The sequence below is a fragment of the Rhinoderma darwinii genome, chromosome 6 (genome assembly GCF_050947455.1).
Source record: "Rhinoderma darwinii isolate aRhiDar2 chromosome 6, aRhiDar2.hap1, whole genome shotgun sequence".
NCBI lineage: Eukaryota > Metazoa > Chordata > Amphibia > Anura > Rhinodermatidae > Rhinoderma > Rhinoderma darwinii.
Window position 1 is genome coordinate 1,795,269 of NC_134692.1, and position 17,901 is coordinate 1,813,169.

The following is a 17,901-nucleotide window of genomic DNA, read 5'->3' on the forward strand; positions in this document are numbered from 1 at the left end:
TACACACCGGGCACATAAACCCCCTGCTGCTGTAATCTACACACCGGACACATAAACCCCCTGCTGCTGTAATCTATACACCGGACACATAAACCCCCTGCTGCTGTAATCTACACACCGGACACATAAACCCCCTGCTGCTGTAATCTACACACCGGACACATAAACCCCCTGCTGCTGTAATCTATACACCGGACACATAAACCCCCTGCTGCTGTAATCTATACACCGGACACATAAACCCCCCGCTGCTGTAATCTATACACCGGACACATAAACCCCCCGCTGCTGTAATCTACACACCGGACACATAAACCTCCCGCTGCTGTAATCTATACACCGGACACATAAACCTCCCGCTGCTGTAATCTATACACCGGACACATAAACCTCCTGCTGCTGTAATCTATACACCGGACACATAAACCTCCCGCTGCTGTAATCTATACACCGGACACATAAACCTCCCGCTGCTGTAATCTATACACCGGACACATAAACCCCCCGCTGCTGTAATCTATACACCGGACACATAAACCTCCCGCTGCTGTAATCTATACACCGGACACATAAACCCCCCGCTGCTGTAATCTATACACCGGACACATAAACCTCCTGCTGCTGTAATCTATACACCGGACACATAAACCTCCTGCTGCTGTAATCTATACACCGGACACATAAACCCCCCGCTGCTGTAATCTATACACCGGACACATAAACCTCCTGCTGCTGTAATCTATACACCGGACAAATAAACCCCCTGCTGCTGTAATCTATACACCGGACACATAAACCTCCTGCTGCTGTAATCTATACACCGGGCACATAAACCCCCCGCTGCTGTAATCTATACACCGGACACATAAACCCCCTGCTGCTGTAATCTATACACCGGACACATAAACCCCCTGCTGCTGTAATCTATACACCGGACACATAAACCCCCTGCTGCTGTAATCTATACACCGGACACATAAACCTCCTGCTGCTGTAATCTATACACCGGACACATAAACCCCCTGCTGCTGTAATCTACACACCGGACACATAAACCCCCTGCTGCTGTAATCTATACACCGGACACATAAACCTCATGCTGCTGTAATCTATACACCGGGCACATAAACCCCCTGCTGCTGTAATCTATACACCGGACACATAAACCTCCTGCTGCTGTAATCTACACACCGGACACATAAACCTCCTGCTGCTGTAATCTATACACCGGACACATAAACCTCCTGCTGCTGTAATCTACACACCGGACACATAAACCTCCTGCTGCTGTAATCTATACACCGGACACATAAACCCCCTGCTGCTGTAATCTATACACCGGACACATAAACCCCCTGCTGCTGTAATCTATACACCGGACACCTAAACCCCCTGCTGCTGTAATCTACACACCGGACACATAAACCTCCTGCTGCTGTAATCTACACACCGGGCACATAAACCTCCTGCTGCTGTAATCTACACACCGGACACATAAACCCCCCGCTGCTGTAATCTATACACCGGACACATAAACCTCCTGCTGCTGTAATCTATACACCGGACACATAAACCCCCTGCTGCTGTAATCTATACACCGGACACATAAACCCCCCGCTGCTGTAATCTACACACCGGACACATAAACCCCCCGCTGCTGTAATCTATACACCGGGCACATAAACCTCCTGCTGCTGTAATCTATACACCGGACACATAAACCTCCCGCTGCTGTAATCTATACACCGGACACATAAACCCCCTGCTGCTGTAATCTATACACCGGACACATAAACCTCCCGCTGCTGTAATCTATACACCGGACACATAAACCCCCTGCTGCTGTAATCTACACACCGGACACATAAACCCCCTGCTGCTGTAATCTATACACCGGACACATAAACCTCCTGCTGCTGTAATCTACACACCGGACACATAAACCCCCTGCTGCTGTAATCTATACACCGGACACATAAACCTCCCGCTGCTGTAATCTACACACCGGGCACATAAACCTCCTGCTGCTGTAATCTACACACCGGACACATAAACCCCCTGCTGCTGTAATCTATACACCGGGCACATAAACCCCCTGCTGCTGTAATCTATACACCGGGCACATAAACCTCCTGCTGCTGTAATCTGCACACCGGACACATAAACCTCCTGCTGCTGTAATCTATACACCGGACACATAAACCCCCTGCTGCTGTAATCTATACACCGGACACATAAACCTCCTGCTGCTGTAATCTACACACCGGACACATAAACCCCCCGCTGCTGTAATCTATACACCGGACACATAAACCCCCTGCTGCTGTAATCTACACACCGGACACATAAACCTCCTGCTGCTGTAATCTACACACCGGACACATAAACCCCCTGCTGCTGTAATCTACACACCGGGCACATAAACCCCCTGCTGCTGTAATCTATACACCGGACACATAAACCTCCTGCTGCTGTAATCTACACACCGGACACATAAACCTCCCGCTGCTGTAATCTACACACCGGGCACATAAACCTCCTGCTGCTGTAATCTACACACCGGACACATAAACCCCCTGCTGCTGTAATCTATACACCGGGCACATAAACCCCCTGCTGCTGTAATCTATACACCGGGCACATAAACCTCCTGCTGCTGTAATCTGCACACCGGACACATAAACCTCCTGCTGCTGTAATCTATACACCGGACACATAAACCCCCTGCTGCTGTAATCTATACACCGGACACATAAACCTCCTGCTGCTGTAATCTACACACCGGACACATAAACCCCCCGCTGCTGTAATCTATACACCGGACACATAAACCCCCTGCTGCTGTAATCTACACACCGGACACATAAACCTCCTGCTGCTGTAATCTACACACCGGACACATAAACCCCCTGCTGCTGTAATCTACACACCGGACACATAAACCTCCTGCTGCTGTAATCTATACACCGGGCACATAAACCCCCTGCTGCTGTAATCTATACACCGGACACATAAACCTCCTGCTGCTGTAATCTACACACCGGACACATAAACCCCCTGCTGCTGTAATCTACACACCGGACACATAAACCCCCTGCTGCTGTAATCTATACACCGGGCACATAAACCCCCTGCTGCTGTAATCTACACACCGGACACATAAACCCCCTGCTGCTGTAATCTATACACCGGACACATAAACCTCCCGCTGCTGTAATCTACACACCGGGCACATAAACCTCCTGCTGCTGTAATCTACACACCGGACACATAAACCCCCTGCTGCTGTAATCTACACACCGGACACATAAACCTCCTGCTGCTGTAATCTACACACCGGGCACATAAACCTCCTGCTGCTGTAATCTATACACCGGACACATAAACCCCCTGCTGCTGTAATCTACACACCGGACACATAAACCCCCTGCTGCTGTAATCTATACACCGGACACATAAACCTCCCGCTGCTGTAATCTATACACCGGACACATAAACCCCCTGCTGCTGTAATCTACACACCGGACACATAAACCCCCCGCTGCTGTAATCTATACACCGGGCACATAAACCCCCCGCTGCTGTAATCTATACACCGGGCACATAAACCCCCTGCTGCTGTAATCTATACACCGGGCACATAAACCTCCCGCTGCTGTAATCTATACACCGGACACATAAACCCCCTGCTGCTGTAATCTATACACCGGGCACATAAACCTCCTGCTGCTGTAATCTATACACCGGACACATAAACCCCCTGCTGCTGTAATCTATACACCGGGCACATAAACCCCCTGCTGCTGTAATCTACACACCGGACACATAAACCCCCTGCTGCTGTAATCTATACACCGGGCACATAAACCCCCTGCTGCTGTAATCTACACACCGGGCACATAAACCCCCCGCTGCTGTAATCTATACACCGGACACATAAACCCCCTGCTGCTGTAATCTATACACCGGACACATAAACCCCCCGCTGCTGTAATCTATACACCGGACACATAAACCCCCCGCTGCTGTAATCTATACACCGGACACATAAACCCCCTGCTGCTGTAATCTATACACCGGACACATAAACCCCCCGCTGCTGTAATCTATACACCGGACACATAAACCCCCCGCTGCTGTAATCTATACACCGGACACATAAACCCCCTGCTGCTGTAATCTATACACCGGACACATAAACCCCCTGCTGCTGTAATCTATACACCGGGCACATAAACCCCCTGCTGCTGTAATCTATACACCGGACACAAAAACCTCCTGCTGCTGTAATCTATACACCGGACACATAAACCCCCCGCTGCTGTAATCTATACACCGGACACATAAACCTCCTGCTGCTGTAATCTATACACCGGACACATAAACCCCCTGCTGCTGTAATCTATACACCGGGCACATAAACCTCCTGCTGCTGTAATCTATACACCGGACACATAAACCCCCTGCTGCTGTAATCTATACACCGGACACATAAACCCCCTGCTGCTGTAATCTATACACCGGGCACATAAACCTCCTGCTGCTGTAATCTATACACCGGGCACATAAACCTCCTGCTGCTGTAATCTATACACCGGACACATAAACCCCCTGCTGCTGTAATCTATACACCGGACACATAAACCCCCTGCTGCTGTAATCTATACACCGGGCACATAAACCCCCTGCTGCTGTAATCTATACACCGGGCACATAAACCTCCTGCTGCTGTAATCTATACACCGGACACATAAACCCCCTGCTGCTGTAATCTATACACCGGACACATAAACCTCCTGCTGCTGTAATCTATACACCGGACACATAAACCTCCTGCTGCTGTAATCTACACACCGGGCACATAAACCCCCTGCTGCTGTAATCTGCACACCGGGCACATAAACCCCCTGCTGCTGTAATCTACACACCGGGCACATAAACCCCCTGCTGCTGTAATCTATACACCGGACACATAAACCTCCTGCTGCTGTAATCTATACACCGGACACATAAACCTCCTGCTGCTGTAATCTATACACCGGACACATAAACCCCCTGCTGCTGTAATCTATACACCGGACACATAAACCTCCTGCTGCTGTAATCTATACACCGGACACATAAACCTCCTGCTGCTGTAATCTACACACCGGGCACATAAACCCCCTGCTGCTGTAATCTATACACCGGACACATAAACCTCCTGCTGCTGTAATCTATACACCGGACACATAAACCCCCTGCTGCTGTAATCTATACACCGGACACATAAACCTCCTGCTGCTGTAATCTACACACCGGACACATAAACCTCCTGCTGCTGTAATCTATACACCGGACACATAAACCCCCCGCTGCTGTAATCTACACACCGGGCACATAAACCTCCTGCTGCTGTAATCTATACACCGGACACATAAACCTCCCGCTGCTGTAATCTATACACCGGACACATAAACCTCCTGCTGCTGTAATCTACACACCGGGCACATAAACCCCCTGCTGCTGTAATCTACACACCGGGCACATAAACCCCCTGCTGCTGTAATCTATACACCGGACACATAAACCTCCTGCTGCTGTAATCTATACACCGGGCACATAAACCCCCTGCTGCTGTAATCTATACACCGGACACATAAACCTCCTGCTGCTGTAATCTATACACCGGACACATAAACCTCCTGCTGCTGTAATCTATACACCGGACACATAAACCCCCTGCTGCTGTAATCTACACACCGGACACATAAACCTCCTGCTGCTGTAATCTATACACCGGACACATAAACCTCCTGCTGCTGTAATCTATACACCGGACACATAAACCCCCCGCTGCTGTAATCTATACACCGGACACATAAACCCCCCGCTGCTGTAATCTATACACCGGACACATAAACCCCCCGCTGCTGTAATCTACACACCGGGCACATAAACCTCCTGCTGCTGTAATCTACACACCGGACACATAAACCTCCTGCTGCTGTAATCTATACACCGGACACATAAACCCCCTGCTGCTGTAATCTATACACCGGACACATAAACCTCCTGCTGCTGTAATCTATACACCGGACACATAAACCCCCCGCTGCTGTAATCTACACACCGGACACATAAACCTCCTGCTGCTGTAATCTATACACCGGACACATAAACCTCCTGCTGCTGTAATCTATACACCGGACACATAAACCCCCTGCTGCTGTAATCTATACACCGGACACATAAACCCCCTGCTGCTGTAATCTATACACCGGGCACATAAACCCGCTGCTGCTGTAATCTATACACCGGACACATAAACCCCCTGCTGCTGTAATCTATACACCGGACACATAAACCCCCTGCTGCTGTAATCTATACACCGGACACATAAACCCCCTGCTGCTGTAATCTACACACCGGACACATAAACCCCCTGCTGCTGTAATCTATACACCGGACACATAAACCCCCTGCTGCTGTAATCTATACACCGGACACATAAACCCCCTGCTGCTGTAATCTATACACCGGACACATAAACCTCCCGCTGCTGTAATCTATACACCGGACACATAAACCCCCTGCTGCTGTAATCTATACACCGGACACATAAACCTCCCGCTGCTGTAATCTATACACCGGACACATAAACCTCCCGCTGCTGTAATCTATACACCGGACACATAAACCTCCTGCTGCTGTAATCTATACACCGGACACATAAACCCCCTGCTGCTGTAATCTATACACCGGACACATAAACCCCCTGCTGCTGTAATCTATACACCGGATACATAAACCTCCCGTTGCTGTAATCTATACACCGGACACATAAACCCCCTGCTGCTGTAATCTATACACCGGACACATAAACCCCCTGCTGCTGTAATCTACACACCGGACACATAAACCCCCTGCTGCTGTAATCTATACACCGGACACATAAACCCCCTGCTGCTGTAATCTATACACCGGACACATAAACCCCCTGCTGCTGTAATCTATACACCGGACACATAAACCTCCCGCTGCTGTAATCTATACACCGGACACATAAACCCCCCGCTGCTGTAATCTATACACCGGACACATAAACCCCCTGCTGCTGTAATCTATACACCGGGCACATAAACCCCCTGCTGCTGTAATCTATACACCGGGCACATAAACCTCCTGCTGCTGTAATCTATACACCGGACACATAAACCCCCTGCTGCTGTAATCTATACACCGGACACATAAACCCCCCGCTGCTGTAATCTACACACCGGACACATAAACCCCCTGCTGCTGTAATCTATACACCGGACACATAAACCTCCCGCTGCTGTAATCTATACACCGGACACATAAACCCCCCGCTGCTGTAATCTATACACCGGACACATAAACCTCCCGCTGCTGTAATCTGTACACCGGACACATAAACCTCCCGCTGCTGTAATCTATACACCGGACACATAAACCCCCTGCTGCTGTAATCTATACACCGGACACATAAACCCCCTGCTGCTGTAATCTATACACCGGGCACATAAACCTCCTGCTGCTGTAATCTATACACCGGACACATAAACCCCCTGCTGCTGTAATCTATACACCGGACACATAAACCCCCCGCTGCTGTAATCTACACACCGGACACATAAACCCCCTGCTGCTGTAATCTATACACCGGACACATAAACCTCCTGCTGCTGTAATCTATACACCGGACACATAAACCCCCTACTGCTGTAAGTTTCCGTCTTGAAGTGCGCTCAGACGTCACATATTTGGGGTAGATCCAGATCGTTCGTGTGTTGGCGCTTGGTGATCTTGTGCAATCTTCTCATTTTCAGGGGTCTCGAAAGCCATCCTGGAAGCCGCCGGACCCAGCGTTCAGGCAGCCGCGAGAGCATTAGGTAGAACGCCACCGATTTATTTACTGTTGTTTTTTAGTAATCCCTTTCTTATTCCCCCAATTCTCTTACAATCACGGGCAGGACCTTTACCTCGGGGTCTTCCTCTTCTCCGCTTGGTGCGGACCTCCCAGACTCCGGGTACCCCATATACCGGCCCCTCTGCAGTCCCTGATACACAGAGAAGCTCTTATGTGGGAGACCGTCCCAGTCTTGTTACTGTTACATGTGTCTATAACCCTTCATATAGGGCAGATGTAACACACGCACGTTCTATAGTCCTGTAGAATATCTGCAGTGTTTGTTGCTGTGCATCTTCTGTCAATGACTCTCATGACTGGATTATACTCATGGGCGTAACTATAGTCACAGCAGTTGCTATGGGGCCCAGAGGTTGAGGGGCCACTCCGGTGCAAGGACATTGTTCTATTTTGTGGAGAAGAACAAGTTGGTGGCTTTCTGCTATCCAGCGCTGCTATGTGGGTACTATAGCGCTATTCGCCATTGCTCTATATGTTGCTGTTTCATTTTCCCGTCACTAGGTGGTGAGGGCACAACTCATTTTTGATATGGGGCCCCATGAATTCTAGTTATGCCCCTGATTCTAATCGTTCATGTATATCTGCTCTGCTGTCTCTTTTCCTCAGGTTCTCAGCCACACAAGGGTTACGTCATGACCAAGTCGGGGAACCTTGTTGGGAGCAGCTGGATCCTCCATATATCGGGGCCGTCACAAGCGGCGGACATCAAAAAGATTGTCCTGGACTGTCTGCAGGAGAGCGAGAAGTACCAGGCGGCTTGTGTCGCCTTCCCGGCTCTGGGGACAGGTATAAGATAGGGCAGATCTGTGGTTAGTACGGACGCTGGGGTTATCGTTGGGGCAGTAAAGCTCTGGCTCGTGCAGCTTTTTCAGCACATCCGGTGTTTGTCTTGTGTGGGGTGGGGTTGGCGGGTGTGCTCGGGATGTTGCTGGGCGTCTCCTATAACAATGTTGTCCATTTCCCAGGGTTTATGTACATGGCTGTATGGCTCTATGGTGTACGGAGCCACAATCGGGCATCCGTAGACTTCAATGGCTCCCACTGTAGCGCGATATGTAGGAATACGTAGGTTTACTTCTGTCAGATTCTGTATGTAAAGTGTCGTAATAGAACGCACTATACAGCGGCACATGGACGCCACCGTACGCCTCTGCCGTGTGCTCTGTGGACCTCTAGGCCCTGGATGTGATTACGCCAGTCACTAGAACGTATTCCCGAACAGGAAGGCCTATGGGAGATCGCACTAGATCGTGGTCACGTTCAGCCTGGATGTGGCCTGGGCCTCACCCACATTAATGATCTTGTTTCTGTCGCTCCAGGGGCCGGTGGATTAGCGCCTGCAGCGGTGGCTGATTCCATTCTTGATGGCGTGACGGATTTTATCAACTCTGGATCAGCCAAGTCCATTCAGACCGTGAAGGTGGTGATATTCCAGCAGCATATGCTGAACGACTTCTATATAAGCATGAAGAAGATGGAGGGGACGGCGCTGTCTGGACCCAAATCTATTTTTAATAAACTTACTAGTGAGTCTTCTGTAATAGTGGGGGGGGGGGGAACCATCCTTTAGGTCATCGTCAGGTCCTCAGGAGGCTGCACAGGACCAAGGACCGCGAAAGCAGTAAACTGGATGCCGCATACAGAAGACTTTGCGGTGGCGGCGCGGTGGAGAGGGAAGTTAGTGGTGTCAGACGGCCGTTTTTTGTCTGACCCGATCGATCTGTGAAGGTCGTTCTAGACGACGCCATAAGTTCTAATGAAAAGCTTGATCTCTGCCTTGATCTGTGGCCGGGTCTGGACTTTTATTGATGGGACGCAGATCTGTCGTCATGAACGACTTTACAGGACTGCGCCCGACTGACTGAAGTTATCCACAGATTTCGTTAGTCAGGCGGTGTCTGTCACGCTCGTGTCATGAAAAGACGCCAGCAGAAAATTGTCTAAATCGGCCGTCCAAAATCTCTGGTTTCTGGTCAGCTGTAGGTAAGTCATGAGTGAGGGTATGAGGGGGCACGTAGTTCATGGACCTAGAAGTCAATATAAGTAACCAGCACAAGAATACGGATAAAGAGTAAAGGGCCGGAGTCCAGACCTCTGTATATGACGCCGAATCATCCTATAATTACTTCCTAATAGAATCACTTTCTTTCAAATCTTCACCGTTTGCAGAATCTCTGAGTTGTTTGTTACAACGTATCAGCGTAGACAATCTTCTGTGGTAAACGCAGCAGCACAAATCTCTCTTCTGTCCTGATAGTTTGTTACAATGTATCAGTGCAGGTAAAATAGCGTCCAGACTATTTAGCTCTGACTGGATACAATTGTAACTAACCCTCAGCTGTGAGAAGTATTCGGTCAGGATGGATTTTCAACTTCTGGACGTAAACAAGAATCTTCCCATTCACTGATAGCATGCAGAGATCTTGAAAATGGTGGAATTGTAACACTATGTTGAAAAATTCTGCAACTTTCTATGATGCAATTATGACGTTTTATTTACAGTAGACTGGACACTGCCCCTTTAACCCCTTCCTGCCCCCTGAAATACTATCACATTCCTGCGAACCACCGTAACCGTACGTTGCAGTGATGGCGTTGGCACAGGAGATATGTCCACACCATCACTTGAGTGTCTGCTGTATTATATAGCCAAAGGACCTATAAACAGAAATGGTCAAAAAACGAATACAGACGTAATAAATAAATAGAAATTCATTTTATTAACAGACAGATACAAACAAGATTTAACATTTTGAGTCTTACAATGTATAAAATGGCGTCAACTAAATGCAGGATAAGGAGTAGTATAATCGGGGTATGAATAAGCATAAAAGAGGTCTGGCGTCTCCTTCATGCGGGATCATGAATTTGGGTATGCACTTTCACTCATTCAGGCCCCACGCACACGACCGTAAAAACTCCCGTAATTACGGGCCCATAGACTTCTATTGGCCACGGGTACCTCCCCGCATGCTTACAGGAAGGTGCCCGCGCCGTTGAAAAATATAGAACATGTCCTATTTCAGGCCGTAATTACGGCACCGGCAGCCCATAGAAGTCTATGGGGATCTCGTAATTACGGGAGCGTTGCTAGGCGACGTCAGTAAATAGTCACTGTCCAGGGTGCTGAAAGAGTTAAACGATCGGCAGTAACTCTTTCAGCACCAGGGACAGTGACTACCGATCACAATATAGATAAAGCTGTAAAAAAAAAAAAAATACGTTCATACTTACCCAGAACTCCCTGCTTCTTCCTCCAGTCCGGCCTCCTGGGATGACGTTACAGCCCATGTGACCGCTACAGCCAATCACAGGCCAATCACAGGCTGCAGCGGTCACATGGACTACCGCGTCATCCAGGGAGGTGGGACTGGATGTCAAGAGGGACGCGTCACCAAGACAACGGCCGGGTAAGTATGAATTTCTTTTACTTTTATTACGGAAAGGGCTGTCCCTTCTCTTTATCCTGCACTGATAGAGAGAAGGGGCTGCCGATTACTGCAGTGTAATTTTGCAGCCAAAAACGTGCCCGTAAATACGGGTGTAATACATGTGACCAAGGACCGGTATTTACGGGTGGACAAAAATGCGGTTGTGTGCCTGAGGCCTCAGGCTGTTTCTAACCTTATAGGGCTGATGGCCGTTTTCTGCTGTGAGGCTCAGATTCCGGCTTCATGTCCTGTAATGCATTTACATACACTTAACGGTGCTTTATAGATTGAACAGCCGTCTATTTTTCACTATTCAGGTCCAGCTAGGACACTCTGGATACGTTGTTATTTCATAGGCCTCTTTTATGCTTATTCATACCCCGATTATACTCCTTATCCTGCATTTAGTTGACGCCATTTTATACATTGTATGACTCAAAATGTTAAATCTTGTTTTGTATCGATCTGTATTAGTTTTTTGACCATTTCTGTTTATAGGTCCTTGTGCATGTTCTTGCTTTATATATGTGGTTATGTTCATCTTTAATGGTATACAATTTTGATATAACTTTGTTTATTGCCATACATACGGCATCATTGTTTATTTAGATAGCCCATTAGTGCTTCATGTGTACAAATCGGCTGTGTATGTATTATATATCCGACACCCCGCTCTCTTGGCCTGGGATGGAGAATAACTCTGATCCTGGCCGCTTAACCCCTTAGATGCTGTGGTCAATTGTGACCACAGCACCTAACTGGTTTTACAGAAGGTGGGGGATCCCTCTGCAAGCCCAATTGGTGCCCATGCAATGAGATTTGCGGGGTGCCGATGAGTTGTCATGGTGGCTGCTTGCCTCACAATGGCCCCCAAGGTTTGCCATGTCGAGAGCCTGTTAGACCCTACCAGAGGCAATGTAACGCTGACATTCATTATACACTGCAATATAGAAGTATAGCAAAGTACTATAGAAGCGATCAGGAGATCAAATGTTCACGTTTTATAGTTGGACTTTAAAAAAACAAAACTTATGGCTTGGGGAATGCAGAAATCAAAAAAACAAGAAATCGCTGCGTCCTTAAGGGGTTAATGATTGTGAGGGGCTCTCTAGTAAATCATCTCCATGAGAACCTGGGGGGATTATTCATAATGAGGTTTTTGTGACTGTTCTTTTGGCTCATCTGATGACTTCTCTCGTCTTTCTTGTCTTTAGACTTTTTCACTTCGGTTCCGGCCTCCCTAAAGCCGAAGATCCAGAAGAAGCCGGTGCAGAAGTTGACGGCCTTCCAGCTCTTGGATAACATTGAGCCGGTGATCTTCAGTCTCTGCTCTGATGATAAAGAGAAGGTGCACAAGACCAAGCAGTGGCTGCAACAGCAAATCGCATATGAGCAGACCGAGACCACGCTCACAGACGAGAGCGTCTCCGAACTGGAGGAGAGCGAATATGAGAAAATACTGAATCTCCAGAGAAAGTTCCAGGTCTCTCTAGTCTACACACCACCCGACCCTTCTATTCGGATATCTGGCCTCACGCGGGACGTCCTCCATGTGTCTAGTGAGATCCAGAAGATTGTGAATCGTGTAAAGGACAGGAAGAGCAGAGAGCGGGCGGCGGAGCTCACCGGCAACCTGGTGGAGTGGCGGTACGAGCACGGCTCTAATATGATTCCATTCGACATTATGGTGAACCTGGAGCTGGAGGAGGAAAAGAACGCAAATAAAACCAGCGTCGCAGTCCAGAGCCGAAACCGAACAATCACTGTTAACCTGAAAAACCTGACGGCCACAGACCAACATGGAAACCAAATACAGATCGAGCGAACCCTCAAACATGGTAATGTCTGATCTTAAAGGTGAACTCCAACCAAGCAAAGCATCATGAGTAAAAGTGATACATATAGTTACATAATAGGTTATACAAGATCAGTGATGTCAGTAACAGGGGGCGGAGCTGTGACAAACTCTCACACGTGATATACAGGCTGGTTGTCAGTAGTAATAGATGAATAGCTGTGACTGTATATAAGATGTGTGGATCTCATGTCTGATCACAATGTAATTATATTATATATCAGTGATGTCAGTAACAGGGGGCGGGGCTGTGACAACCTCTCACACATGATATACAGGCTGGTTGTCAGTAGTAATAGATGAATAGCTGTGACTGTATATAAGATGTGTGGATCTCATGTCTGATCACAATGTAATTATATATCAGTGATGTCAGTAACAGGGGGCGGGGCTGTGACAACCTCTCACACATGGTATACAGGCTGGTTGTCAGTAGTAATAGATGAATAGCTGTTACTGTATATAAGATGTGTGGATCTCATGTCTGATCACAATGTCATTATATTATATATCAGTGATGTCAGTAACAGGGGGCGGGGCTGTGACAACCTCTCACACATGATATACAGGCTGGTTGTCAGTAGTAATAGATGAATAGCTGTTACTGTATATAAGATGTGTGGATCTCATGTCTGATCACATGTAATTATATTATATATCAGTGATGTCAGTAACAGGGGGCGGAGCTGTGACAACCTCTCACACATGATATACAGGCTAGTTGTCAGTAGTAATAGATGAATAGCTGTTACTGTATATAAGATGTGTGGATCTCATGTCTTTTTGCACACAGTGATATTTCGTGTGACATGCCGGTAACGGTTCAGTACTTCGCTATGACTGGTATTGGCTCTGAGCAATGAGTTTATAAGGACATGTTCACACGCACATGTTTGAGGCAGAAAAATACGAGGCTGATTTCAAGAGACCGCAGCCTTTAAATCCAAGCGTTTTTGGAGTGGATTTACAAAGCATTTTTTTTTTAGTGTCCATAAATCAGCTTCAAGAAGTGACGTCTCCTTTTTTTCTAGGCGTATTTTTAAGAGGCGCCTTTTGAATTCCGCAGCGTAGATATACGCCGAATATGAATTACACGGAGAATTTTCAATTGAAATCAATGGGAATCTGTTTGCAGGTGGATTTCTAGTGTATTTTGGAGCAGAATACGAGTGTTTTATGCTTTTGAAATAGGCCTAAAAATAAGCAACGTGAACATGCCCGAAATGGTTACCCCTAGTGTTGACGGAGAAAGTGCACCCTCAAAATGACAGGAATCTTACTCGTATACCTGAGATCACACCTGGACTGGCACTTTCCGTCTTGAAATTTCTAATTTAGAAATAAGTAACACAGAGCCCGATGTTTTCTCTGCAGTGGAGATCAGATCAGAACCTCAGGGTGTCTGGGAATCTCGTGACTAATCGCGTTCATTTTGTGACCGTATACTCTCGCTGTACGCCCTGCAGTATTCTACGATGCTCAATGACTCCCGCGCCGTATTTTCTGCGGGATCTCCTGTATTAAATAACATCGCCAGACGAATGATGTAAGAACGCTCTATTGCCATACGCCGGGCTCATGGACACGTTCATTGAATACTTCAGGGGCGTTTCCGTGCCCATCTGCCGAACGTACACCACAAAGGTTTAGTGAGAAGAGCCAGGAACATTACAGCTGGAAATAACCAGAGGTGCACAGGTAGCAGTGTTATTATAGGTGCACTGATGAGACCTTTTGTATTACAGAGGAAACGTCTTTTAAGTTACCGGACCACTGGCAGCCAATGAATAACAGTCTGGTGATGGAGGTCGACGTCTCCGCCGCTTCTACTGAATATTTACAGGTTGAGCAGCTGTTTGCACAGACGTGTAAAAGCCAAATACTGAAGGTAAGGAGGTCACTGATGCTGAGGACTGCCGCTAACCCTGTAACCCTCAAAATGACCACTTTTCCACATGATGAGCTAAAGCTCTCTTGTCCACGCCGTCCATGATGCTTCCGCCTGATCCATAAAGTCTAATAGAAGCCCACAAGACTACAACACTAGGACAGGTAACTCGGGCTACGGCCATGCAGCCAAAGATCTATCTCGTGTGCTGGTCCTGTAACCCCCTGAGATTCCGGGTGCTGGTCCTGTGGCCCCCTGACAACCCAGATACTGGTCCTGTGGCCCCCTAAGATCCCAGGTGCTGGTCATGTGAACCCCTCAGATTCGTGGTGCTTATTGTGTTATTCCCTTAGATCATAGGCGTTGGTCCTGAGATCCAGGGTGGGGGCCTGTTGTCCTCAGATTTTGGGTGCTGGTCCTGTGACCCCCTGAGATCCCGGGTGCTGCTCATGTGGTCCCCTGAGATGCGTGAACCCTAAGATCTTGAGTACTGGTCCTGTAAACCCGTGATATTCCGGGTGCTAATCCTGTGATCTCTGAGATACTGGGTGTTGGACCTGTGATCCTCTGCGTGCTGGACCTGTGATCCTCTGGGTGCTGGACCTGTGATCCTCTGGGATCTCGTGTGCTGGTCCTGTGGCTAATGTTGTTTGTATTCTTTAGTCTCTTATACTTGATATAATGATTAGACTTCTGTTCCTCACAGATCCAGAGGATACAGAACAAGGATTTGTGGCTGAACTACCAGATAAAGAGACAGAGCCTCGACGCCAAGAACGGCTCCACCAACAACGAGAAGCGGCTCTTCCACGGGACTGACCTCAATTCAATAAAACATATCAATCATAATGGGTTCAACAGGAGCTACGCAGGAAGACACGGTGAGGAGCGACTATTAATAATTCTACCTGACAAAGTGATCAATTTAATTAACTCTGGCTCCAAAGTAACTGTTAAGGGGTGCAGGGGAAGTCCGGCTACAGCAGAAAGGCTCCCACACCAAAAACTAAACGGGGTCCCTACTTATTGGTGGCGGTTCACTCCCAATATACACTAATATCTACGCGGTGAATGAGGGGCCTTCTGGCTGGTTCTAGAGAACGGGATTCCACAGGAGAAGGTCAACCTAATCTGGGGTTCCCCCTCTCTCCACTTCCCCCACATCAGCTGTATAGGCACCCCCTATGGTATGCATGCCCCTTGGCCCCAGCATTTCTTGCTTATGGACAATGTGAATCTCCCCGGGAACATCTGCATCTTTCTAATTCTCGTTGTTTTGTCTCCTCACAGCCGCAATGTATGGAAATGGAACATACTTTGCTGTAAGCGCCAGTTACTCTGCCAGTGGCTACTCCCCACCTGATGCTAGTGGACACAAGCACCTGTACCTGGCCCGAGTCCTTACTGGGGTCTTCTGTGTGGGACGGGCGCGAATGTTGGCTCCTCCAGCCAAGAACCCCAATAACTCCACTGACTTGTACAACAGCGTCACTGACAACCAAAGAAACCCCTCCATGTTTATAATATTCAACGACATCCAGGCGTACCCTGAGTATCACATCACCTTCTGCTAAGCAGCGGTCATAATACAATGAGAGGGGGCACCACTGAGAAGAGTAATCCCAGCCCTGGACCTCACTGCCATATCCTGTAGGAACACAACCCCTGTCTAGCAGCCACAAGGGTGTCTACGAGGCCTCATGTGTCAAACTATCTCTTGTTGCTAACGCCTAGTTCTTCATAGCAACTGTTAAATTTATTAAATAAAAAGCTGAACTCTGGTTGTAATGGCTGCACGGACACTTGGACATGGGTTATGAAGCTCCGTCTCTATAGTAGCTGTACCTCCAGCAGCGTCTCATCACGTCCTCATGAGCTTCTCCACTCTTTTCATGTGTTTTACTTTGACTTTACGCCTGCCATGTTGCCACAGGGAACTGCTGAGAAGCTGCTGTTGACAGATCTTTTTGGGGTTGTCCACTACTGAACAACTGACCGGATAGGTCATCAGTATATCATCGGTGCGGGTCCAACACCCGGACCTCTCACCATTAAGCCGCTCCGGCTATCTCCAGGCACTGGATGTTATGGCCCATTATGCTATGTACGGAATCGGAAGCAGTTGGCTCCTTACATCGTGTAGCGGTCATGCTGACAAACTGCGGCTCTGCTCCTATTCACTTGAATACTGCACTGCAGCTCGGCCACTATTCCGTGGCCGGAGCCAACTACTTCAAGCATGTACGTCCGGTTCTCGGAGGCATCCGCAGCGGCTTAACAGTCAGAACCGATAAAAACAAGGGGACATATACAAAAACACCGAAAAAGGCCATACTTACAAATGGACACAGCCAGGTCAGAAACGCTGATGAAGGAATGAGCAGGTGCTTTAAATAATAATAGCCACTCCCACTGGTCTTGAGGGGAGGGGCGTGTGGTGCATGGGATGTGTAGTAAGAAATAATAAATGGTGTGTGTGCAAGTGTAATACTATAGGTGAAATATAGGGGGCAGTAATGAGTGAAGTGCCTCATTAGAAATAAATGGATAATTGGGTGCAAGTGTGTGAAACTTGGAGGGAGTGGCTATTATTATTTAAAGCACCTGCTCACTCCTTCATCAGCGTTTCTGACCTGGCTGTGTCCATTTGTAAGTATGGCCTTTTTCGGTGTTTTTGTATATGTCCCCTTGTTTTTATCTGTTTTGTTTGTGCATCAGGAACATTCTGTTCCAGTTTAGGATTTAGGGACTCGCAAGTCTGGGGGGGATCCTTGTTGTGGATTGCGAGCTTGCG

At 47.9% G+C, this 17,901-nt stretch overlaps 1 protein-coding gene across 1 annotated transcript in view; it reads left to right on the top strand.

Moving 5' to 3' along the window:
• Positions 1-16,888, top strand: part of LOC142655166 (protein mono-ADP-ribosyltransferase PARP14-like) — a 75,260-nt gene extending 58,372 nt beyond the window's left edge. The window contains exons 11-17 of the mRNA XM_075828997.1: positions 7,833-7,895; positions 8,540-8,719; positions 9,253-9,459; positions 12,579-13,202; positions 14,965-15,107; positions 15,814-15,988; positions 16,398-16,888. Of these exons, the coding sequence (XP_075685112.1) occupies positions 7,833-7,895; positions 8,540-8,719; positions 9,253-9,459; positions 12,579-13,202; positions 14,965-15,107; positions 15,814-15,988; positions 16,398-16,681 (1,676 nt within the window). The 3' untranslated portion in view covers positions 16,682-16,888. The remainder of the gene's footprint in view (positions 1-7,832; positions 7,896-8,539; positions 8,720-9,252; positions 9,460-12,578; positions 13,203-14,964; positions 15,108-15,813; positions 15,989-16,397) is intronic.
• Positions 16,889-17,901: the final 1,013 nt, after the last annotated feature.